Source organism: Phyllostomus hastatus, unplaced genomic scaffold, assembly GCF_019186645.2.
Source record: "Phyllostomus hastatus isolate PE091 unplaced genomic scaffold, TTU_PhHast_1.1 phas_scaffold_755, whole genome shotgun sequence".
NCBI lineage: Eukaryota > Metazoa > Chordata > Mammalia > Chiroptera > Phyllostomidae > Phyllostomus > Phyllostomus hastatus.
In genome coordinates this window covers 1,703,371-1,728,840 of record NW_025334039.1, presented here as the reverse complement: position 1 = coordinate 1,728,840, position 25,470 = coordinate 1,703,371, and the positions used below count along the sequence as shown (strand labels likewise).

The following is a 25,470-nucleotide window of genomic DNA, read 5'->3' as shown; positions in this document are numbered from 1 at the left end:
CTTCCATCCTGGCTGGCATAGCTCAGTGGATTGAGCGTGGGCTGCGAACCAAAGTGTCGCAGGTTCGATTCCCAGTCAGGGCACATGCCTGGGTTGCAGGCCATGACCCCCAGCAACCACACACTGATGTTTCTATCTCCCTCCCTTCCCTCTCTAAAAAATAAATAAAATCTTAAAAAAAAAATTAAAAAAAGAAACCATCTTCCACAAACAATTCTAGAATAACGGCAAAGGCAGAGTGAATTGGGAGGAACGTGAGCACAGATCTATAAACACACTCCTCCTCCTATCCGTGGCAACAAGAGCCCTTCCTCTCTCATGAGTGGCAAGACGCAGCCCCTGTGTGGCTCGGTGAAGCGCGGGGGATTGGTCACCGGAGCACTTACGGATTGCCTGAACATCCCTCGGTACTTGACGTTATGAAACGAAGCATTTCGAAGCACTGGGAGTTCTGATTTGTGAACTGGACTGTTACAGTGGTTTAATTTCCTGAAATATAGCTGCCTTCTTAACTAATAGATTTTTCAATGCACCGAGAAGAAAATTGCATTAGCTCCTGTGTCGCCTGAACTTAATATTTTTAGAAGCTGCAATGCTTCATATTACAGAGTGCGGTATGCATTTATGTACGGACACTTAGCACAGTGTCTGACATGCAGAAGGTACTCGGCGAATCGTTTTGACAAAGTAAAATAATGTATGTGCACAAGCGATACTGAGAACCAGTCCTTGTGATGGGGACGCACTGGTGAAGCTGGCTTCTTTACTTATCATTTATTCACCCAACACCGGATGACTGCTTTGAGGGAACTATATGTAGGACAGTTTGGGGAGGCACACAGACAGGCAATGTCAAAAGGCATTATTACAGCAATTGAGATAGTGGTTTATCCTGATGGGGACCGGAGGCAGCAAGGTGATGGGATGAAAAAGTCATCCAGGTGGCTTTGGCGATATTGTCCCAGTGCTAAGTTAGATGGTGCAATGTTCTGTCAACGTCTGTCATAAGTGCACTTATCTGCAGTCTTTGCATGTGTGCACAGAAAGGTATCACAGGTGTCTGAGGGGCAAGGATGTGACTTACACAGAACACAGGACCTGGAGTCAGGGGAGCCCTTGTTTAACCAGCAAAAAGTGACACAGACGCATGCACACGCATGCGCACACACTCAACTCCTGCCCAAAGTGCCAAAGGACATAATCATTTTGTAAGTGAAAGGAAAAATGAATATAAACCTCTTATATCTCCATCACTCTACATTTACTCTTCAGCATGCACTCTTAATGGGGCAACAATCGTTTCTTGTGGGGCAAAAATGTCTTGGATATTACTATGACTTGTCATTAAATTCTCGTGGGGAATGCAATTAGAGAGCACTATTAGAAAAAGATATATCTAAAAAGGCTCCTGGGGATAAGGTGATAACAGCTATTTTGAAAGGTTGAGCAACTTTGCTCTGCAGGATTATGAGACACCAAACCAGCCACAGATGGAGAAGTGTGCAAAAAACCACACAAATAAATAAAAAATCTGCATCCGGTTATTGGCATGTGCTGAATGTAGCAGTTAGTTCCTCCTGTCTTCCTGGATTTAATCAGGAAACGTGACGTGGTCCCCAGGTCATCTGGAGACTTGGCGAGTGCGTTGCCCGCACTCCCCTCTCACCCCCCATTCCTTCTCCCCCACTCTCCCCAAGTCCTTCGCGGGGAGCCAGCTAAAGGGCATCCTAGGAAGCTGCAATTAAGGAGGCCCCACGCTGCTCTGCATTAATGAGGCGCTCTTCGTTTCCAGAGGGCTTTGCAGTCTTTTGGAGGTGAAGTGCTTGCCCGCGACTCCCCTGTTCTCAGCTTCAGAGATCACCCCAAAGGTCAATTCAGCAATTCTAAATACACGGGAGGGCGACCCCAGGCAGATAAGGAAGGTTAAGGAGGGTGAGCAAGAGGCGCCACTTAATTCATTTCTGCTTGGTTTAAAAACGGTTTCCTTTCGCAAAGCACGGAAGGCGAAAACGCTCCTGGTGCAGTCAAGAGATCCAAAGGAAAGCCTGGTCCGTGACAGAATCTCTCCTGGCTAAAAGTCAAAGTGACCCCCCTTTACTGGTCACCCCCGGAAAGATGATGTCTTTGCTCAGCTCTTATAAATACATCTAACAAACACTAGTCAGAGGCCTCCACCATCATTTCCAGGATTTTACTGTCGATACCTTGTTGTGGATGACACGGACTGCGGATTTACCGACATTCCCCACCCCACCCGTAACAGGCCCTTACTATTGAGAGGAAGGGTTGTCAGGGAAACCAGGTGTGAGCGTGGCTGTCTAACTTGTCTAGAGTTAGAATCTGTCATGCATGAAAATGCAGATGGGATAGGAATGTCACCCTTAGAGAATACTATAGAAGATGGAGAATGGTACAAGATAATCCCATCAAGCCTCACTTCCATTTGTGGATTTGGTTCCTGATCAAAGGAATTCCTAGTGCTCTAAATCCCCCTTCAGAAAAAAATAAAAAATTACCTAATTCTGAAAGTGGCTCACTTATCTAAACCTTCACTGTATGTGCCAAACTGTATCAGTTGCTAAGGGAAGAATAATGAATGTAGAATGTTCCTATTTCTTAGAAGATCATAGTTAAAAAGGAAAGAGTATTGTCATATTTATGATAATAATGATATTGCATTTGTTGAATGCTCATTATGTAACAGACACTCTAAGCCAGTTTACAAATATTATCTTTTAAGCCACACAATAACCCTATACGGTACACATCAAAGAAATAACACAATCTTAAAGAATTATAGGAGCTGGGACTGAAAATCAGATTTGGCTCATTCCAAAAATCTCAATCACTTTGGAAACGGGCCCAAATAAGATATTAAAATGATCCTTGGGCCGTGAGAGCTATAGATAGTCATACTAGAATTCTTGGGGCGGAGCAGCTAATCGCGCCTGGAAACAGGAGGTAAAATCGGAAAAGGTGAGGGTGACTGTTGCATCAGACTCTCAGCACGAATGAACCCTCCACCACAGGGGGAGCCCACGCAGCCGGGGAAAAGCCACGTGCTTTCTCGGGACTAGTGTTTCTCCGACACCTACAGGGCACTGAATGAGCAGTAACGCCCTGCTGAGAAAACTGTTCAGGACGCCAACATAAAAAGCAGAGAGGAAAGCTTGAAAAATAAGTCTAGATCCCACAATGTTAGAATGGTTCTGAACTTCTGTTCCTTTGCGTCTGAACAGTGTGCCAGAGAAAGGCTCAGCCTCTGATGCCCAGCCTTGACAGGAACGAGGCTGCGGAGGGTCCTGAGCAATGGCCCTCGGGGGCCTGGGCATCTTCCTCCCGGCTCTTCCTGGAATGGATGACGGCCTTTTGGAGCCAAAGTCCAGCACTGACTGCAGGTCAGAATCTCCTGGTCTTACCCCAGAACATCTGACTTGGGACTCCTAGTCGTGGGGCCTGGTATGGCTGCTGGCTCTGGTTTGATAATGAGAAGTTACAGCCACTGTGGAAAACAGGATGGAGAGTCCTCAGAACATGAAGGATACAACTACCAGCCCTGACCAGCGTGGCTCAGTGGGTTGGGCATCGTTCCGCAAAGTGAAAGGTTGCCTGTTGGATTCCTGCTCAGGGCACGTGCCTGGGCTGCAGGTGTGGTGCCTCATCAGGGGGCGCACAAGAGGCAACTGATCAATGGTTCTCTCTCACACTGATGGTTCTCACCTTCTCTACTCCCCCACCCTTCCTCTCTCTCTAAAAATAAATAAAAGCTTTTAAAAAAAAGAATAGAACTACTATATGATTCAGCAATCCCTCTTCTGGGTATTTATCGGAAGAATACAATAACACTCACTAATAAAAGATATCTGCACCTCTATGTTTACTGCAATGGCCACAGTTTGGAAACAACCTGAGTGTCCATTGATGGGCGAATGGATAAAGAAGGTGCTGCGTACACACATATACCATGGAATAGTATGCAGCCATAAAAAAGGTGAAATCCTGCCATTTGTGACAGCATGGGTGGACCTTGAGGGTATTAAGCTAAATAAAATAGGTCAGATGGAAAATGACAAATACTGTATGATTTCACTCATACACGGAATATACAAACAGAAAAATGAAAACAAAACAAATGAACAAACAAAAGGAAAACAAATGTAGAGAGGCAGACAATGGGTTGGTGGTTAGTGGAGGGGAAGGGGCTCAGGAGCCCCTGAAAACTATGGGTTTGGTGCTGAGCATGATGCAGTGCAGAGAGGTTGATTTATATCACCTGATTGACTGAGGTTGCTTTACACACCTGAAATTTATCTATAAGCCAATGTAACCTCAATGAGAAATACATTTAAAAAATAAAGAAAAAAAGATCACAAGTGAAGCTAATTGTTTTTGCCTTAGCATAGCTTTTCAGTGTCATTTTGTGTTACTAAAGCCTATCAAAGAATTCCGTGTGTGCAATCAAGCCTGAGGTACACCACAGGTGGGAAATGAACCAACCGAACAATTCTAACTTCTGGCTGGGAAAATCAAGATGCAAATTAATGGCATAGCTCTGTAACTTCAGTGCATTCTTTGATGTTTGCACAGACATTATCAAGCTCCTATACATAGTCAATTTTTAAAAAAAAATTCCCTGGTGTGAGAATCTTTAAACCTTCTTGACCTGGAAGTCACATGAAATAATGAACTGAGCACACTGGACTCAATCAAGAGTTTGAAAATCACAAGCCGGAGCCGGGTCAATTCCCTTCTCAGATTCTACAAGTGAAAAACAGAGACAAAGGCACTTGCTTGTTCTGGGGACTGAACACGAGGGGATGTGCGTGGAAGCACCTGAGCGTCCCCAACAAAACCTGCACTCAGGAGCCGCGAGTTAATTCTGAATCTAGAAATGAGGAATGTTTCCTTGTGTGACAAGCAGACTAAGGGCCTGATCACAGTGAGCAGGCGCAAAACACCAGTGCCTTCCCACATCTGCCACCACGGGTGTCTTCCTAGCTCCTTTAACACGGCTGCTTTTGGAGGGCAGAGCTTGAGTATTACACGTAGGGAATGTGAAGGTGGCGGGCCCACTCTGGGACACGATAAATGTTAAGTAACAGGACCACCGTATTGGTGATAATGGGGGCTGAGAAAGGGGAGTTTCAGCAACGCTATTATGCCCATGAATAAGATGCTGATCACTGCTTTCCATTTCCTCTTCAAACCTATTATTTAGCCAGGAGCGAGATTTAAAACCAACTGGGGTTCTTCAATTCAGCCTGGGTAAGTGGTTAAATCCAATGAAAATATTGTAGTTCAATGAGTTTTTAGCAAGGGAGTTGAGTATATATAAATGGATATTTAACAAGTCAATTTGTGAAGCATCCATCTTTCTAAAAGATAATAGGAAGGATGACAATAATCGTGCATGCACGGCATTTTCTAGTTTGCACCGGTTTCTAATCTATTATTTCACTTGGTTCTTGAAATCGTTCTGCGAGTCCAGGAAGTGAGGAATTCCTGTCTCCACTGTATGTCTAGGGAAGTGAGACCTTTTTTACAGCACCGTGGTCCAAAGTCACACACAGCTTGTGAGTGGTGGGGTTGCAACTCACCCCTTCTGACCTTCGGGAAAATGCCTTTGACGAGGCCCATGTGATGCTTCGACTGTATCGTGGGAAGCAGAGGGAATTAACAGACTGTGAAGTGTTGTCTATTGTTCTTCGGCAGGAAAACTCACATTTCGACACCTACGGGCACCTACCTCTTCCCAACATCGATCTGGTGACGGGGTGCAGCACGGAACAAAAACCTAAATGTTTCCAAGTTTCCTATTCAAAGTTATCTTGGCGTAGAAATAACTCCGGTCTGCTTGCACTTACAGAACGAAGAGAACCTGGCTCCTCAGCGTCTCCGAGGAGGGTGGACAGTTATGAACGGACATCGCCACGGGGCCCACGGGCTATGTGGCCGGAACTGGCAGCACCTGGATGCCGCTTACCTTTCCTGCGGCTGGGAATAAAAACACATACGTCCACGTGGCTGGTCTCTAGGTGAGAGGCCTGAATTTCCCGGCCCGTCGCCTTCACATGCAGCACAGTCAGGCAGGCCTTGCCGACACAGTGGAGCTGCCCCTGATTTTGTCAGGTCCTACTGCACGTTCTCAACCAGGGGCGATTTTGCCCCCTAAGGCAGGGGTTCTCACCCTCCAGGCCACAGACTGGTCCTGGCCCGGGCCTGATAGGAACCAGGCTCCACGGCAGGAGGTGAGTTCGAATGTAATACGCCTGAATCTTCCCTGAGGCATGCTCTCCCACCCGGTCGGTAGAAAAGTTGTCTTGCATGGAACTAGTTCCGGTACCAAAAAGGCTGGGAACCACTGTCCTAAGGGACACTGGGCAATGCACAATGACGTCTCTGGTTGTCACAACCCCAGGGGAAGGTATACTGGCTTCTAGTGGGCAGCGCCCAGGGATGTTGCTACACACCCTCAGACGAGAGACCCCCTCACAGCAGAGAACTGTCTGGCCCAGCACGAGTTGAGGCCCCTCGTTTGAAAGTGCTAGTGACACCGCAGAAACATGTGCACGGATGAACAAGCAGAATTTTGGTTTGTCCCTGGTACCAGGGCACAAGTTCGCCTCGGTGTGGACCTTCTAGAAAATACTACACAACCCAGAGTTGGGAAAGTACGTTCGAGGAGGACAGAGGCATCCTGACCTAAAGAAAAAGTGACAACTCCGTACCCCTGCAAATAAAATGAATCAAATGAGGCTTATTAATGAAAGAATGTGAAGTCTAAACAAGCAAGATTGTCCAGGGGCTGATTCCAGGGGCCCTTTCTTGGCCAGCAGCAATGCGCTGGCCAGGCCCATGGCTGCCCCTCCCCCAGAACGCGGGGTCCACATTTGCACTAGACCGAGTACCCCCTCCTCGCAGCAGGTATGCCTCACCCTACACGCAGCTTCACACTGAACCGGGGGGCCCCAAGCTCCAGGTGCTGGGCAGCTGTTTTGCTCAGCATTAATCTCCAAACACTTCTACTTCAGCTCCCTGGTGTCTGAGCCCCACATGTTATTTAACTGCACAAGGTCAAGAGCTTTCTCACGCTTGCCCTATGCACGGAGAGGAGAGGAGGTTCTTCCTGCTGGATCGTGGTCTCAGGATATGCCTGGCCTTGCCCCAACCTGGGCTTACCTCTCAGCCGGACGCCTAGAGCATGGGACGCCTGCGCACCGGCTCATTCTGCACTCCACAACAATTTATGGGAGAAAAAGGAAATCACACTAAGTATCAGCACCCTTCCATGTGGGACAGCTCCTAGCCACGCATATTATACCCCCTGCCCACCGTCTCTAAGAGGATGTCTAGGCGAAGGACAACGCAGGCTCTGCCCACGGATGCCTGCTCCTTCCTCAGGTTCCCCCAGTTCAGATGCCACTGCCACACACCCACCAGCTTGTACCAGCATTCTGAGTGCTGACCTTGATTCCGCTCTCCCTCTGCTGCCATAGGCAGCAGGTCCGCACTCCGTCAAGCTGGTTGTTGAAGCCAACCTGCCTTCAGTCACCTGGAGAGGATGAAGGAGGTCTATGGAGAAACCTTTCAACCGCAACACTTCTGTACCTGCTCTCTGGGAACTGTCATAGCGGGGAAAGGCAAGTGGGGAGAAGATGAAACAATTCTACTCTTCCCTGATTTTCTGCTCATGCACCGAGATGCCCGGCCCTCAGGACACCACTAGGTCTCCGGGACTGAGAACCTGAAGAGCAGGGTCTCGGGCTGACTTGCTATTTCAGCCATGCTCCACAGGGCCCAGGGTTGGCATCCAGTCACTGCAAGTCACCTCGTGAATCAGAGAAATGAAACTCAGGGAGGAATGCGACAATGCCTATCTCATCCAGCTCCCTCTTCTGCCCTTGAACCCACTGAATAGGCCAGGGACACCCATTTTTTGTTTAAATTGTAGTTCAAGTACAGTTGTCTCCATTTGCACCCTGCCCCACCCATCCCCGCCTCCCACCCTCGAACCCACCCCCTTGGGCTTTGTCCATGTGTCCTTCATACATGTGCCTTGATGGCCCTCCTCTTGAACAGGTCAGGGGCACCGATTTTAAAAAGGGATTCTGCATGCACACTGTGAAATGGAAGTTCAGTTTCCCAACTACAAGGCCAGTGAGGCCCACGCTCACCCGCTACTAAGCATGGTCCTCTCTGCCTTGTTTCCGCAGTGGGTGACCTGCTGTGGTACCCACGGTCTCCCCATACGAGCCTCCTCTGTGGGGGATCCACTAGTTTTACTTCGGAAACTCCCCTAGAACTTTTGAAGACACTATGCGTAGAGCAGACATTAAATTTGTTTGTTTTTAATTCAAATGCGAACATATTGACTATACAGACACTGACGACTAGAAGGTAAAAAATAATCCAATTTGTCATTTCCCGTGGGCGCCCTGAGCAGTCCCGGGTGATAGCTTCAGTAATCTGGTTAATTCGTTTCTTCTACTATCAAAAGGTGTAGGTTTGACACACAAAAAAATGGAAGGGAGTACCAGGCAGATGAAAGAAACTCATTTCTTTCTCTTCTGACAGAAAAGGTGCAATGATAAGGGTGTTAAATTTTATAGCTAAGCTCGGCAGATAATAAGCAGGCAAAGGAGTTCTGGTTGGGAAAAGGTGTTCTCCTCTTCGGGCAACAAAAGCCCGTCATTAATTCACAGAGCAAGACAGAGAGCTCCACGCCTTCCCTGCGCGCTCCTCCTCAAACCCGTGCTCTTAAAAATAACACGCCGAGCGAGCGGGGGTGTGAGCCTGTTCCCCTTCACTTCTGGAAATCACGCTAGCGCCCCTGGTCCAGCTCCAAGTCCCGTTGCTTGTGGGGAGCCGCCCCCGACGATCCAGCTGGTAACTGATGGATGTTGCACGGTTCCCATTGTCATTAGTGTTCACTACATTCTTGGAAGAAGACATTAGCTTTCCTGCATCTGAATTCTCCCGGAATAGTCTGCATTCAGCAAATCCTTATCTACTGATTGATTTCTACCCAGGTACAGACCTGAGTTGCTTCCTCTTAATTAGGAGATAATTCAGCTATCTATTAATTAGAGGGAGCATCTGATTTTTCCCAGCCAGCCAGTGTGCCTGTGCTACTGAGAGATGGAAACCCCTGGCCGCCCATCCACCTCGATGATGCTGGAGCGGGGATGGGAACCACCCCCAGGCGTAGACTTGGAAAATCCCAACCACAGCGATGTTACCCAAGCCCAACCCCAAACCAGTTAACGCAGACATCACAGATTCGAAGGAGAAGGCAAGGGAGAGCAGCTACACTTCAAAGTATTGAGTAGCCCTGCTTCCTAAATACGCATTGAGGTTCTGTTGGCCGTCTACCCAGAGCCACTCTTTTGATTCCCGACTGGAAAGACTGCCAGCAGCAAGACACACACACACACAGACATGCAGAAACCCTGGCGACCCCCATCTGCCCTGCAGACCAGACGCAGGCCCGTAACGCAATGCTGGCCAGTGCTAATGAGGGGACGTCTGCTGGGAGATCCTGGGGAGAAGATTCTGACAGAGTGGGGGAGGGGGTGCCTTTTTTTCCCCTTCTACTGTCCTGCTGAACTTGCTACGACCACTGAGACTATGAGGAACCCAGGAGGGCCCTCACGGCGACCACCATCTCTCACGGAACTGCCAACCTTTGGGCTCTTGCCACATGAGAAAATGAATGGGTTGTTTAAGCCATCTTGACTGTTTCTTTGTCTTACTTGCAGCAATGCAGCCCCTCGGGTTTTAACTGATGCACTCGAGCACCTCCTCTCTGGGAACCGTCATCCTACAAAATGGTTAAGTCAGAAACAGATGCCCCCGTCCCATGCTCAGCACAGCAAAAACGCCCAAAGGAGTCTCTGGGCGGCACGAAAGGGCGTGAAGGGAGCCCTTAGTGACCTCTTCCCCATTCCACGCCTTTGCCTGCCCTACGAAGACCATGCATGCAGCCAAGGCCTCTGTGAAACTGGTGGGCTTGCGAATGCACAAAGCCCCAGGGAGTTCCTGGGTGCTTTTCCAGCCAGATGCTCACCCGCAAGCCCCCTCACAGACAGGGCAGCGCCCCGGACGTCCACGTGTGTGGGCCGGAGCCCACAGCGGGCGTCTGCTCTCACACCCACGAACGGCGCTGGCCGTGACACGGCAGAGCCACGGGGCTTCCCCTCCTCGCTGTGCTCTCTCCCTTCTTCTCCTCCCCTTCTTTTAGAAGAGGAAAAAAAAAACCAAACCCGTATTTTTAAAAACTGCACTCCTGTGGAAATTTTTATAGAATGTCATAAAATAAGAAAATCCCCACTGGGATCCCTGTAGCCAGAGGGAACCCACCACCACATATTCTTCCTTTGATCATAATTGTGGAACTAACACAGCAGCCTTTAAATGTGGGGGAAGTAGCTTTGTATCTTTTTTTTTTTAACTTAATGTTAAATCAGCAGTATTCTCCCTTTGCATGGGCTCTGACAACGTTCAAGTTTTATTAGGATACCCATACCGTCTGATTTTAAAAAATGATTTTTGGAAAACGTCATCTGCTTGTGAGGCCGCTCCATCACCTCGCTCTCTCTTCCCCGCCATCAGCACTTAGGTGGCGTCCGAGCTTTGCCACTGGAAACAAGCGACGCTGAGACGGAATCCTCGGGCTCAGTCTCTGTCTGCGCAGGCAAAGGCTCTCTGCCTCGTGCAGCCGATCCGTGTTTGTAACCATCTTGATACGTACAACACGACTTTGACAAAGAAAGGTGTCATTTGTGACAGAAACTTGCATGAGAGCTGTTTCCAGTGGTTCCTTGCCAATATCGGGTAATAATTTTTTAAAAGCCTTTGCCACTCAGATATAAAATGTTATCTTATTTTCCTATGTCTTTGAACACTTACTGTTTAGATTAACCCCAACATATTAATTATTTTCTTGTTCATTTAGCTCTTCTTGTGTTCTTCGCCTGTCCTAAAGTCACTCAGATTTTCTCCTGTGTTTTCTTTCCCTCTGTTCAATAGTTTCAGCACTCGCCTTTAGGTGTCCGATTCAGGTCACACTGGTTTTTATAAATGGTATAAAGTGAGGTTCAAGGTTCATTTTTTCCCCGTATGGACACCTAATGTTCCATCATTTTTTTCTTTCTCCTTTTGCTCCCTTCTTACCTAATTTACACAGGCTTTGTTTCATTTGCAATAATCACCCCTAATAACTTAGTTTTAATTATTGTACTTACAAAACTTTACCAGTGGTCACACTCGAGCTTTGAAGAAACATCCACCTTTTCCCCCTGATGAACAGAGTGCAAGGTTAAAAATCACACCTCAGTTACACCACAAAACACAAAGGAAACTTAGCTTTTATACCCAACGCATATTTGCCAAGCTGTTCACACTTGCGATCAGCTGGCTATTTGTTTTCAGGAGCAACTTTTGGTACCTGTGTCTGGCTTTGCAAATGACTTCAAATAATTATGTACAGATCATCCCATGTGCAACCTTCTGGTGCAAACTGCCTGCCCCTTCAGAATGAGGCCTCTCGGTTCATGAATATTCATTGGGATTGTTTTTTTTTTAGTTGGCTGGCTAATGACTTTTGGTACTTCCTTCAGGAAGTGTGCACTGGTGTGTATCGTGAGTTCTTGCATAGCATGTTATTTTCCTGTTGTTTTTATACATGAGAGAACCGGGCTGCTTTCTCGGTCCCCTTTTATGCTCGAAATTCTACACACGTTTTATTAGAATGTCTATTATGGTAGTAGAAAACACTGAGACAGAATTTCTAGTCTTCAAAGATGATGTGTTTCTGCCCACAGACTGCCCTTGCACTACAGTATAGCCTGAAAAGTCAAGTCCTGCCCTTGGCCCACAGCCACCGACCCCAGGTGCCCGCTGAGCACTTGAAAAGCGGCACGTCCAAACGGAGATGCATAAAATCGGCATCAGAGTCCAAAGACTAAGTATGGAAAAAGGGTGAAAAATATCACCTAGGAAACATTTAAAATACTGATCCATATGCTGAAATGATACTAATTTGGATATAAAGGGTTACATAAAACGTGTGACTAAAGGGCCCTTGATTCATTTTGCTTGTGCGCCACGTGGCTACTAGAATGTTAAAAATCACACCTTGGTATTTCTACCGGGTAGCACCGCTCAAGGTTTGCACTAGTGGGTCCACTCGTGTTCGGGTTCCACAAGGCTGAGTGATTTCAAGCCTCTTTTATAAGCTTCCGTTTCCTCATGTGGCAATGGGGGAAAATTATTACATTCACCTCAAGGCTTCTTATGGAGGGGATAAAATAAGATTATGCATGTAAAGCTATTCTGTTGGCACATAATCGATTCTTATTAATGAGCGTTATTATTATTCTTAATAGAAGAATCTTTTTAACTCTTATAATTTGAATATTTTTTTCAGCATGTGCCCCGGTGTGAACAATTCATCGCTGATTTTATCTGAATTGCAGGGGGCCCCTGGGGACGGGCATGAATAGAATTCTTTCCAGCGCTTGACAGTTTTTCGGATCACGTCATGTGTTGGGTGGACCGCCTAACACCTTGGCCCTGAAGTGCTGGGGGCCCCTCGTGTTTATGCACGTGTCACCACCCTCCTGCCCCCGCTACTCCATTCCAGGCTGACACAGCAAAGAATGCACCTCGTCTAAACCTCCGCAGCTGTGACAGTTCACTCCCCGACTCTATCCTTTTGTGCTTTTCAAAACATTTGGACAAAGACTGTCGTTCTCACTGGGAAAATTTCCTAACCTCGTCACCATTTCCAGCCCACTCTGCCCATTTCTTTCTCATTACCCACAAAACACCTCTGGCGTTTCATTTCTTTTTCTTTTGGTCCAGTTTATGTCCTAAAATCCACCATTAGAACCATATACTTGTATCACTGACATTGTTTTTAACTCAAGTTCGAGAGGAGTCAGATTTGCGGTGCAAGAGAACAGCCCTGCAGCGAGGGCCAGAGGAACCGGATTTTAGCATGGCTCTGCCTCTGACTACCAGCATTCTGTTCATTCCTTCGGTAAACTCTTTAGTAACGCAGAAAACGTGTGCTGTTTCTACAGCGTGGAATTCGTGAGAGGACACAATGAAGTAAGGTTCACGAAAGCACCTCCTCCTTTATCCAGGTGAATGAACTACGGATGAGAAACATCACAGCAACGACAGTGAAAAGGGATCAGTGCTCAGATGGGGACGTGGGTCAGGGGACACATAATTACTTTAAATGAGTGTAAGTGTCTGAGCTCAGATCATGTCACCTGCGTAGGCTGGGAAAAACTGCTGTGCTGTGATGTGAAGAATCACCGAGAATGGCGGATCTGGGAAACGGAGACAAACGTGAGCGTATTCACGAAAGGCGACAACTCGAAACCCTTTATTGCACAAGCACGCTAGAAGACAGACACACAAGTGTCAGACTGGGCTCTGAGCCCTGCCACTCAGGATACGGCTGGAGGAACGGGGACGACGAGGGGAGGACTCGGGAGATGTGCCACGTCTCCCAACACCTGACTGACTGGTTCATTCTGCAGCCCCAACATACAGCATCCATGCATTTACTGGGGGCCATTACTGGCCAGGTTTAGTCCTGAAAGCTAGCAATGGAGATCAAAGTCACAGGCCCTGTTCTCACAGTGCAGTGGGGGAGGCAGGTGCATTAGCACACAATGATATATACATACACTTGCAGTTGGTCTTTATTAATGCTCAGGACCAACGGAGAGGCTGAAAAAGATGAAGATTGCAGGGCAGCACAAGGCGACTATTCCTAATAGAGTTGCTAAATACGGAACAAGGTCCTTTGGGAGGTAATGATCTCTTATCTCTGGAAGTATTCAAAAGCAGAAGAGTAATGACCATTCATGTAGAATATTATAGAAGAAAGCGAAAGGTTGTGCCAGATGAATGCCAAGTTCCTTCCTAGTTAAGATTCTATGGCTCAAAAGGGGACAGGGCCCATTCATGAGGACACTCCTTTATACAAAGAAACCCTTGCTGGTGTATAAAGTGAAATTGTACGAATGCCACAGAAAGATTCTTTTCTAATGCAGGTTACAATTTCCGTTGTCTGTAATTTCCCATGTCCCATAGTTAAAAGGCAAAGACACATTTTCTAAATACAGAAAGGTATATTTTCAAATTCATGTCACTTGTCCAGGGCCATTCTGTGATGTCGCCCTTGCTGTCCTAGAGAGAAAAGCCTGACACGAAGCTAGCATTGCTGGCCTTAAGCGAACAGTCCTCATACTCACAAACCGCATGGACAATCTAGGAGCCGGTAAAGCAATGAAGAGAATGGGAGAAAGCTGACTTTTTTGAGACTTGGACCAGATACTTATCCTCAGTCGGCCCTCCTGCATACCATGAGACCCAACAGGAGAGAAGGAACAGGACCACGAATCCATAAACTATTCTAGGAAAACAACCCGAAATGCAGCAGTCATTTGCCCCTTTATGGAAGGGGAAGACGAGGTGTGTGGCTATGATGGGTTTGGAAAGAAGAGATTTAAGAGGTTAATCACGGCCGTCTTCAAATATAGGAGCAGGGGAGGGAAGGAAGTACCATTTGTTGAGTGCCTACCATGTGCCGGGCACCGTGCTTTCCATGACAAGACCTCATTTACTGCATTTAACCTTCACCAACAAGGAGGGAAGGGTTAGGGTTAGGGTTTTGAAAGACAGTTAAGCTCTGTGTGTTACTCCTACTCCCACCCTATTAACAAGCTGCCCAAGGCAAGTCCAGAGGTCATGCATACCTAACTCCACTTCTCACTTCTTCTGCGGGGTGTCGTAGAGCAGATCATGTCCTGTCTGAGACATGCTCCAGGTCTTCCGTCCCCCCCCTGCAGGCCAAGTCTAACGGCAACGGCTCTCGTGCCCCGGAGGTGTGTGGTCACAGCACCGGCAGCCCGACCCCTGCCTAGTGTGGTGCCTTTGAACCAGTCACACCTTGGTCCTCAGACTTCATCAAACCTTGCACTCGTTGCATTTTGATGAGAAAAAAAATGTTTCAGTACTCGGCGCTTTCTTGGACTCGTCACACTTGCTCAAACTTGTATGAGACAGGATGCTGCCCCACAGGAGAAGATGCTTCATCCCTCGGCACTTGCTACTTGGCGCCCCTCTCTCACAGTGAAACAGAAGGCGGTGCGGCAGCCTCCCAGTAGCCTGTGAACGGTGCAGATCCCCCACATGTCTTTCACCACTGTCTCGTACGCTTGTGCATTTTAAGTGCTAATCGTGGGTCGCAAAACAGTTAAGAGTGATACCACGAAGCCTACAAGGCAGTTAATCGGAACCACAATTGAAAAGAAAAAAGAGGTCGCGGCTGAGTGTGGGAGTGGGGTAGGCGTGACTGCCAAAGCTCTTCCGTCCAGACGCCAAGGGCGATGACCTTGAGGAAGTGAGAAAATAAGGAAGCGATTAAAGCAGCAAGGGTTGCCAAAGGTGTCAAGTCTGTGAGTGAGCAACGTTCACAGACATCGGAAGAAGTTGAAAAATTGCTCTACATCTGGATTAATGAAAAAACAGTTAGCAGGTGACAGCATTTCTGCGGACATCATTTGCAAGAAAGCCAGGCAATCGCAGGCTGGTCTGTTAAGAGACAAGCCCGGAGCAAGTGGGGAGAGCAGCAAAGTGCTCAGAGCCAGTCACGGATGGTTCGATGAGTTCAGAAAGAGGACTGGCACTCCCAGTGGGCTCACGAGGCGTGCAGAGGCAGCCGGCACCGACCAAGGAGCTGCCGAAAGCGATGTCACCGAGTTTAGGGGGTACGCAGAAGCTGAGGGTTTTGCCCCCCAATACGTGTTTAACTGCGACGAGACTGGTTTGTTCTGGAAGAAAATGCCTAACAGAACCCGCACCACGCAAGAGGACAAGGCGTCGCCAGGGCACGGGCCGATGAAGGACAGGCTAGCTCTGTGGTCGAGTGGGGACGCCGGTGGGGACTGAACGCTCAAGCCTCTACCAGTGCATCACAGTGAAAACCCGCGCGTTTTGAAGAGCAAGAACGTGATGAGAAGCACGTTAAGTGTGACGTGGACGGCCACTACTAAAGCTTGGGAGACGAGAGGCAGTTCTTTACAGCGTGGATGGATGAAGTTTTTGGCACCAGTGTGAAGAAATATTTGCAGGAAAACAAACCGCCTCTGAGGGCTTTGTTAGCTATGGGCAACGCTCCAGGCTTGGAGGATGACCCACTGGAAGAGCTGAGTTTCACCACCGTGAAGTTCTTACTGCCTGACACAACTCCTCTGCTCTAGCCCATGGGCCGGCAGGTCATTTCCAACCTCAAAACTCTCTCTACAAAGGGGTCCTTTTCCAGAGACGTTCTGAAGTAACCTCAGATACACAGTCGACAACCCAGAGAGTTCTGGAAGGACCATTTTAATGTCCTCCCCACTGTGTCTCTCTCCTAGATGAGGTCTGGCGTGAAGTCTCTTACAAGACCATGAACTCTGCCTTGAAGGAAGTATGGCCTGAAGCTGTAACTCCAAGAAACTTTGAAGGCTTTGAGGATGATCCCGGTAGCCCCGCAGTGGAGCATGTTGCGTCTCTGGGCAGGTCCATGAGCCTGGAGGTCAGTGATGAGATGCGGAAGACTTAGTGGAGGAGCAAGGAGCAGAGCTCAGCCCCGAGGGGCTGCAGGAACCTCAGAAGGAGCAGCAGCCGACAGTGGCTGAGGACATTCCTTCAGGCGAGGAGGCGGGGAGGGAGAGAGCCTCGGCTGCACTGGTAAAAGAAATGTGCAGTGAACGGGCTAAAGGTCAAAAGTCTGTGAACAAGGATCGCCCAGACAAAGCTCTAGCAAGCTGAAATGGGCACCTGTTTAATGAACAGTATCACACTTCAGACGCATTTTGAAACATAGACAGAAACAAGTTTCTCTTGTTAGGTTTTCAGTGACGTTCCCTGAATCTGAGTCTCCAAAAGTGGTCAGTGAATCCAAGAAGCAGGAAACAGAAGAAACCCCTGAGAACTCGCCTGAAGTTGTCTCGGAAGAGGACCCCTCTTCCAACAATGAACCCCTCTCCTCCTCCTCCTCCTCCACCTCGCCACCATCCCAATATGCCAGGGACTCCTCTCACTGCAGGGAAAGGGAAGTTAAATTTTATTTTATTTTTGTGCAGTTGCTTTCTTTACCCACGTCTGTTTAGTTTTAAGGTTCTGTATTACAAAACAACCTCATTAACATTAGCCCAGTAAAATGTGAGTGTTCTGGGGAACCTTCACGAATTATTTCTAATCACATGGTTTCTCACAGGGAAAAGCCGTTTGGGACACGTCAGTTTCGGCACACGTCAGGAGTTGCGGGACCAATCGATGACCAGTACCGAAGCACCACTCACTGGGTAACCTGGGCCTGGTAACATAACACCCGAACCCAGCTCCGGGAGGGAAGAGGACGGGGCTGGAAAGACTCACATGTGAGATTTCAGGTGACTTAAGTCTGCTAGGTTTCATTTGTCCAAAAGGGGCTACAGGTATGGGGCTTCCTTCCACCCCTGAGACCTGCGAGCACATAGCATCACGAGCCCCGCCTGGCTGGAGACGCCCGGCACTCAGAAAGCGCATCTTCCTAGGAACAGATGGGACAGGCAGCAGTCTCCCCGCCTTCCCTGGCGAGAGGTGCGACAGAAGTCTGACTCCCAAAGGACGGGGAGGTGCCGAGGGACGGCCGTCATCTAAAGCGCCTGCCTCTGCAGGACTCTGCAGGGACCAGTACAAAGGCAACCGAGTCTGAGCAGAAAGCCAATTTTCAGAGTCCCTGTTTCTGTGCCCACAGTCCCGACTTCCACTTCATCCTCTTCCTGCTGCTGGGAATGAGCGGGCACCAGGCCCAAGAGAAAAGGAGATGAATGAAGGCGCCCAGCTGGACAGGTGCATGAATCTCGAAGCAGCCCCTGCCTCCGCCGCTCCCCTTCCCGAGCTCGGGATCATCCTCGCCCTGGGGGTGGCACGGGGGTGACTCTCTGGGCCAAATGGGGGGGCAGGATCAGAGGCGGACGGGCACGGAGGGGTCACGCCACAGCAGAAAGCTGGCACGACGTGTTCTGCTGATTAAGGCCAACGGTCCAGAGGGATGACTGTTGCGTGGGGCAAAGGATCCTTGGATGGGCGTGTGGGGGCCGTCCCAGACTCAGCAGCATCGTTAGTACGATGCCTTTGTCCCCAGCAGGAAGCTCCGCTCCCGGCGGGCCTTTCAATGGAGGGGTCATGCTGAACACGTTTGTTCTTCAGAAACAACCAGAGAAAGAACACCCCCAAGAGCTCAGAGAACCTTTGTCTAGACACAATTACAGTGTCTTAGTTGAAAAACAGGCCGTGAGAAGGAATTACGACACAGGAGAAAGGGCGTGGAGTGTCGAGGGTGGTGTTTCTGGGCACTCATCCTGCTTCTGCCACAGAATCTCGAGGCACGTGGGGTTTGGGCTCTTCGGCCTCCCTCACCCCCAGTTTCCTTGTCTGTCTAACAGGCATGACGACAGGAGCTGCTCCAGCAGCAGCTCTTTGTTGAGGGCGTTCCTTGGGAGAACCCCATATAACACAGCCAAGTCTCCCATAAATAAGGGCCGTCGTTATACCACAGTCTGTGGGCCCCAAAGTCACTGCAAGTGGGAATTTTGAGTTCAAGTGCCACTCGACAGAGGCAGCTGCCAGCCCCGTGCTGCAGCCTGCATCTCCCTCCTTTCCATACCCGTGTCCCCTGAATTGCACGGTCCCACAGCTCATATCTTTTCACTGGGAAAGGGAAAAGTCAAATATCAGCCCTGGCATTTATTAGCTGCCTGATCTTAGGCAAATACTCTCCAGCTTTGTGCTTCCATCTATAAATCCTCTGCGAGATGGAGGTAATAAAACTTCTCTCTGCACCCCACAGGCCTGTTGCGAGACGTGAGTGACAGCATGCCGCCGCCATCTACGAAGCTCGACACAAAAATAGGCCCCGTGCTCATCCTGGTCCTCCTCCCTCTCTGCTGGCAGGAGCTGCGTGTCTGGAGTGGAGTTCGCAGCACAAGGACGCTCTCAGTCCTGCTGATAGGCGAGGACTAGAAGCTGGGAACGAACACAAAGACGACCAGAGAGCATTTCAGAGGCCACACAGACGCGTGGGCTGAGAGATCACTATTTGCAAACCCACACTAATTGGCCATTACGGAGGGATGCGTACCATTCCCCCCATGAATTTCCTACGGTTCATCTTTAAGCATGCACCGGTCCTTCATACATGTCCATGCTCCAGCACTACAGATGGAATAAGGGGCCCACAGGAGAGTTTCTGAGCAATGCCACTCCCAACAGCTGTACCAAGTGCTTTGTAGGGGCCGTATCGGGGGAAGCAGCTGTGTGTTTCGGCGGAGGCTACCGATGGACCCGCTTCCTGAATGCAGGTGAAGAGCACAGCACCAGTCCCTCCCTCTCCTGTTCCACCTCCGCCAACGTCAGCTAACCGCTGGGGTTTTCTTGTGTCCCCCTCCTGGTGCACCTGTCACAGAAAGACACTCACCTGTCCCAGGGCTGCTCTGGGGGCTCTACCTGGGGTGGTGTTGATGGAGCTGCCTTATTTATGCCACCGCAGGGTCGCTGGCACAAGGGGCCTCAGGAATGGGGTGAGCCCAGACCGTGAAAAAGCAGCCCCTTCCTAGTGACTTTGAGACTCTCAGAGGCTCAGCTCCACGTTGACCGCATGCCATGCTTTTAGCGAACATTTCCATACGCCAGGCATCGCCCCAGGCGTGAGGGTGCAGGGCGATGCGAAGAAGCAGACAGGCTGCGGCCCTTCTGAGGCTCTCTGTCCAGGGGAGGCCCAGACACAGACCAGCTCCCCGCACAAAGGCATGGAAGAGTACACCCTGCCCTGCATTTACTGAAGGAACATCTTCGATCCTGTGACAACAAGTGACAGCGGAACCCCCATGAGAAGACAAAGGCAGGGAAGGCTTCCCCGAGCCCGGGCGGGCAGACATCGGAGAGGACGGCGGGTTAAGTTCCAGACCACCGCCACAAAGCGAGTAGGGACGGAAGGTCAGCTGTAATCACGGTGCTGATGGAGGGTCTTGCCTTCAATTTGTGAAACACGTACCGCCTGCGAAGTGCAATAAAACAAGGGGCGCGGTACATGGCAGCTTAAGCAAAAGAACTCGGGATTTATTAGCTCCGGGGGAGAGAAGGCAGGCTGGGGGGCAGAGGTTAACGGGCAGAAGAACGTGCACAAAGGGCCCGGGGAGGAGGGGAGGAGCGGAGCACATCTGAAGATCTAGGCAGTGACCCGAGAGATGCCAGTGGTGCAAGAGGAAGCTGGAAGGAGGCAGGAGCCCGGCTGTGCAGCAAAGTGCTACTCAGTTAGGGACCATGGAAGGTTTTACGCAGAGGGAAGATGTTGGCGTTGGTCGGGCTTGCTTCTGGGAAGGTGGGCTCGTGCTACTGACGGAGACCAGGTTTGGGGGAGGAGAGGTGAGCCGAGAGTAGAACGAAAGAGACTCATTCAGGACAAAAACTGCTGTTGTGCTGGGGCACGATCACGAGCGTTGAGACTGGGATGCCGGCAGGGGAGATGGAGACAAGAGAGGGTGTGGGATGGTTAGATAGATGCAGGGTGAGGGCAAGGGTCCTATCAAAGACCAACCATTGCATTCTGGATTAGCAACTAACAGATGGTCGTGCTAGGAGCCTCCATGAGAGGCTCAGGTTGGGGAGAGTGGGCAGATCATGGTTTGGGGTTTGTTGAGCAGCCATTACGTACACATTATTGCTACTGTTATCAATTATGGAAAAACTATGTTTTACAAAATGCCTTCCTACGCATTGTCCTTCCTGGATTTTTCCCTGATTCTGATCTCGAGGGACACAGGACTGTGGCAGGTAGATATGTAATTGGTAGGAAAATAAAACATGGGTGCTGGGGATCTTGCGTGGCATAAGCAATAGCAGAAGTCGGGCTAGAGGACAGGACACTGGGGACGGCATCCTTTAGAACTCATCCCCATTGTATTTTTTAATTCCTTTTTTTTTTAAAGCCATGGAGCCTTCAATGTGAATGGATAAAAATCTAGTATGTGAAATAATGAACAGGTCTACTGCATTAAAGCGGGCAGGAGAGTCAGAACCCCTATCTCCTCCCCTCCCACCCCCATTTCTTCCAACACCTCCTGGAAGTTCCGGGGCCCCCAAGAGCGGGCAGATCACAGCCCTTGGTACCCTACTCCTTCAGCCTCCGAACTCTCCAAGGATCTCACAATAGGCTCTACAGTTGGGACCCCCATAATCCTGTGTTGTCGAGGCTGTAAAGGAGAGCGTGGGCCACTTTCCAGAACCTGCTGTGGTCCGGACGCTGCTGGGCCTTCACGTGAGTCATCTTGTTGGGTCCCTTCCTTGGCAGCTGGCGCTGTCCGACCCACTGCACAGCGGATGGAGCCAGGGCGTGGAACCCAAATCAGATTTCTTCAGTGACCAGCCAGGACACCAACTTGGGCTTTCGGAGCCCCTCACCCGCCCCTGCCCTGCCGCTTTGTGTTTTCTTTAAAAGGTGGAGAGTATAGGCTCGTAAGGGACGTGGATCGGGATTGCCAAAAGAAAGGAAAACGGAGGAGGAGGAGGAGGCGGCAGCAGCATCCTTCTGTGCCAAATGCCGCTCCTCCCCTCCCCTTGCTTCTCCCCACGGTGTTGGCGCTCAGGCCCGGGGAGACAGAGCAGCTCGCTTTCACCTTAATTAGCTCAGCAATTTGCTAAATTTTGTTTTTCCCTTTTTAAGAGTGTTAATCAATTTTAGCTCAGAATAGATCGGAACGGCGCAGAAATTACCACGACAATCCCCAAATGCTAAATTCTCAACGTCTCCGTCAACCTCAGAGCCTGAAATATGGGAAAATCAGAAACTCTGGCCGGCGTCTCCGTGATCTGTTTAAAATGTTATGGCTCTGAGATGAAAAGATAATGGCTTTAGGAGGTTTGGAACAAGCAATTTGCTAGCATCAGCCTCATGCCTAGGCGTTCGTCCTTCCCCAGGTGATCGGAGACAGAGCATCGCGTCTTTCTGCAAAGTTACGTGTTCCTCTAATAACAGCAATCTGTTAAATCCACAAGCATTACAGGGTCCCGGCTGTGCACCAGAACCGCGGAAAAGGGTAAGAGGTGCCCCAGTCCCTCTCCCCATTAAGAAGGTTCGCAACTAGAGTGGTAGACAGATAAGTGACTAGAAAACGTGTCCCTCGTTCCTGGAGAAATCGGGGAGAGCTCTGAATCGCGGTGGCAGTGCACCCGCGTTCTGCAGGGTGAGCGGGAGTGGCGACAAGGCACGTGGAGGGGCACGTTGGACGGCAGGGACGGCATGAGCAGACGCGCAAACCCAGGAGGGGAGGCAAGGAGGCAGAGGTGGTGCCTCGGAGCTGAGTAACGGAGGGAATTTGCAGGAATGGCGAGAGCCCAGAGCCAGAGATGTGGGACTTCTGCGCCAGGCTGTGAAGCTCGACCTTGAGGCCAGCGGAGTGGCACGACAGAAGGGCTGGATGCAAGGGCATGACGTGACCAAAGGGGTCTCACTGGGTTGAAATCCCGCGGCTCAACATAATCCTTAATATTGCATTCAGCAGTCTTTTAAAACACATTTTCACATGCATCCTCCCATTTAAGCCTCTTATGACCGGTTGAGGTTGGTGTCTACTCCCTTCCTCCTAGTCAGGTAACATACCCAGCTGATGCACAGGTTATGTACTTGGTGTCTTACGGCCAGTAAACGACAATCCACGAATTCAAGCCCAGGTCCACTGGACTCTGAGTTCGGCATTGACCTCATGGGGTAACAGAATTCTCCAGATAATATCATCAGCCTCTTTCAGATACATACCAGGCCAACGGCCTGCAGACTCTACCGAAAGCCTTGGCAGCTAGAACCACACAGACCCACGTACACTCTGTGCCAACGAAGTGGTCACTCAAAGGCTTTTGAGAATAAAATCAGGTTCAGGTGGCAAACAGCCTCAAGGGTACCCTGGGCATTTCCAGCTGGGGGCTGAGATGTCGGCCCTTGCTGAGGTCCACTAGACCAGAGTCGAGAGACGCTTCCAGCCGGCAGAGACCAAGGAGGCGCCGCTCCCTCCCGCCCATACCTTGAGCTCATCCGCATTGTAGAAGTCCACGCGCACGGCGGGCACCATCCAGGTCTGGAAGAGCGTGGCCAGGATCTGCTCGGCGATGGAGTCGGCGATGAGGTGGAAGTGCAGAGGGTTCCGCCTGTGGGAAGGGAGAGGAAGCCGGGTCAGGAGGGAGAGCGCTGAGGCCTCGGGCTTCCCAGGCTCCGGACCGGAGGGAAATACGGTTCTGTCATTTACCAGCCACGCAGTCTGTGGCATTTTGTTACAGCAGCCCCAGCGAGCTGAAACGACGAGCATCGACATTAACTTACGCAACAGTTATTTTTCTCTGTGCTTTGGCATCATTTTTCAAATACAGCATTTCAATTAGTTCCTCCATCCATAGACACACACACACAAAAAAATGAGTTGAATGATTAAACATCCAACAAAGAGCTATCAGGCAGCAAACACATAGGCGGCGTAACAGATGAACGCGCCCGGGGCCCTCGGGCAGCTATCGATCTGGCGGAGACGCGGGGAGACAGAACACAGGGAGCTGCATCAGCGTTAGGACACGCGTGGGGCATGACGCTGGGCTGCCACACACAACGAGTGGCGCACGTCCCACGGAGCCATGTGGACAGACTGACATAGTAAGTGAAGGACACCCCTTGAGCCGGAGGGTGAACCACCTGTGCAAACGTGCGGGATGGTCTACAAGGGGAGCGCAGAAGCGACAGGGCCACGAGGGCGCAAGAGACCCCTTCTCCCTGGTAGAGACCATAGGACGTCTCCACAGGCCATGGCAGGTAACTGGGCCCTTTGCATGGGAAGAGATGGAGGGAGGCATTCTGCAGGATGTAAACAGAGTAAGGAAAGGATAAGAGGTAGGAAGGTTCACAGCCTGACTGTGAAAGAATGATATTTGGGAGGCTCAGACAATGGCATTCAATGGGCACCTACTACGTGCCAGGAATAGTCGAGATAAAGACAGAGACAGACTTAATGGTGATCTGGGACAGAGTACGTGACCTCCTGAGAACTGTGACTTGCCTTCTCTAAGAGAAAGAGAGAGCCAGACAGCTCCGGGGGGACAGAACTGGCAGCCCATCAAAGTTGTAATTTGGTAGGTTTAATCTGCTTACAGAGAAGATGCACCAGTGTGGGGTGAGAGGAACAGGCTTTGAGAGAGGCCATCTCTCCCACAATGCCCCTCTGGTCCACTGAAAGCATCTTCCCAGGAGGTAGAGTAAATCAGCAAAGACACTTAGCTCATCTTTAGGGCAACACTAGGTGTTCACATTGTCAGAGGGTCCAGTGTGCCTCACGAGCTTCCCCCATTAGAAGACTATGAAGATGCTTAATCAGGGGACACACAGGGGCTCCCGGCCCAGGTGACTGGCGAAGCCCTGGCGACGTGTGGACACGGACTCAGTGACAAACCACAGCCTGAGCGGCAGTGGCTCGGGTCTCATTCTCGGAAGGTGGGGTCCACTGCACCTCTCCGTGGCCTTGCAGAAAGCACCTGAAATCATTGCCCAGACCACTTCTCTTGGAGTCTCCATGGAAACCTGAATGCTTCCCCTGAGCTTCAACTTGTTAATCCACTGCCAACCAGATGGTCCCACCTTCATATCCCACAGACCCCTTGGAACCAGGACAGCCCCAGTTACAACCCTCCTAATGTGTCAGGTTACTATTTGTGGAATACTTGTTCAACACCAGTCTCTCCTCAAGAATCTAAGCTCCAGGGGGATAGAGACTTGGGTCTGTCCTTCCCTGGTGTATCCTAGCCCCCAGAAAAACGTCCAGCATATTACGTAGGGCTCATTTTGTCCCTTCCTGTCCCCTTGCACAAGCACAGAATTACTATTGTTGAGTTACTTAGCAACTCTACTGCTAGTTGTATACTAAAAAAATATATGAAAACTTATGTCAAACGCTTGTATACAGATCTTCATAGTGGCATTACTCAGGAGTCAAGAAGTGGAAAGGCCCTGGCCGGGCGGCTCAGTTGGTTGGAGCATCATCCAGTGTACCAAAATGTTGCAGATTTGATCCCTGGTCGCAGTATGTATGGAGGCAACCAACTGATGTCTTTCTCTCTCCCCTCCCCCACTATCTCTCTAAAGTCAATGAACATATTCTCATGTGAGGATAAAAAAAGAAGAAATGGAGACAACCCAAATGGCTACCAGTAGGTGACTGGATAAACAAACTGTGGTACAGCCATGCGCTGGAACATTACTGAGCAAAGAAAGGAGTGAAGCACCGATAAATGCGACAACATGGACCAACCCTGAAAACACTACGCTAAGGGAAAAAAGCCAGCCACAAAAGACTACATGTTACACGATCCCACTCCTATGAAATGTTC

General features: G+C 49.8%; 1 protein-coding gene across 6 annotated transcripts in view; it reads right to left on the bottom strand.

The window, feature by feature from the left end:
* Positions 1–25,470, bottom strand: part of LARGE1 (LARGE xylosyl- and glucuronyltransferase 1) — a 455,596-nt gene that overhangs the window by 193,164 nt on the left and 236,962 nt on the right. For all 6 annotated transcript variants that reach the window (XM_045826472.1, XM_045826469.1, XM_045826471.1 and 3 more), the window contains exon 5: positions 23,127–23,250. In XM_045826472.1, the coding sequence (XP_045682428.1) occupies positions 23,127–23,250 (124 nt within the window). The remainder of the gene's footprint in view (positions 1–23,126; positions 23,251–25,470) is intronic.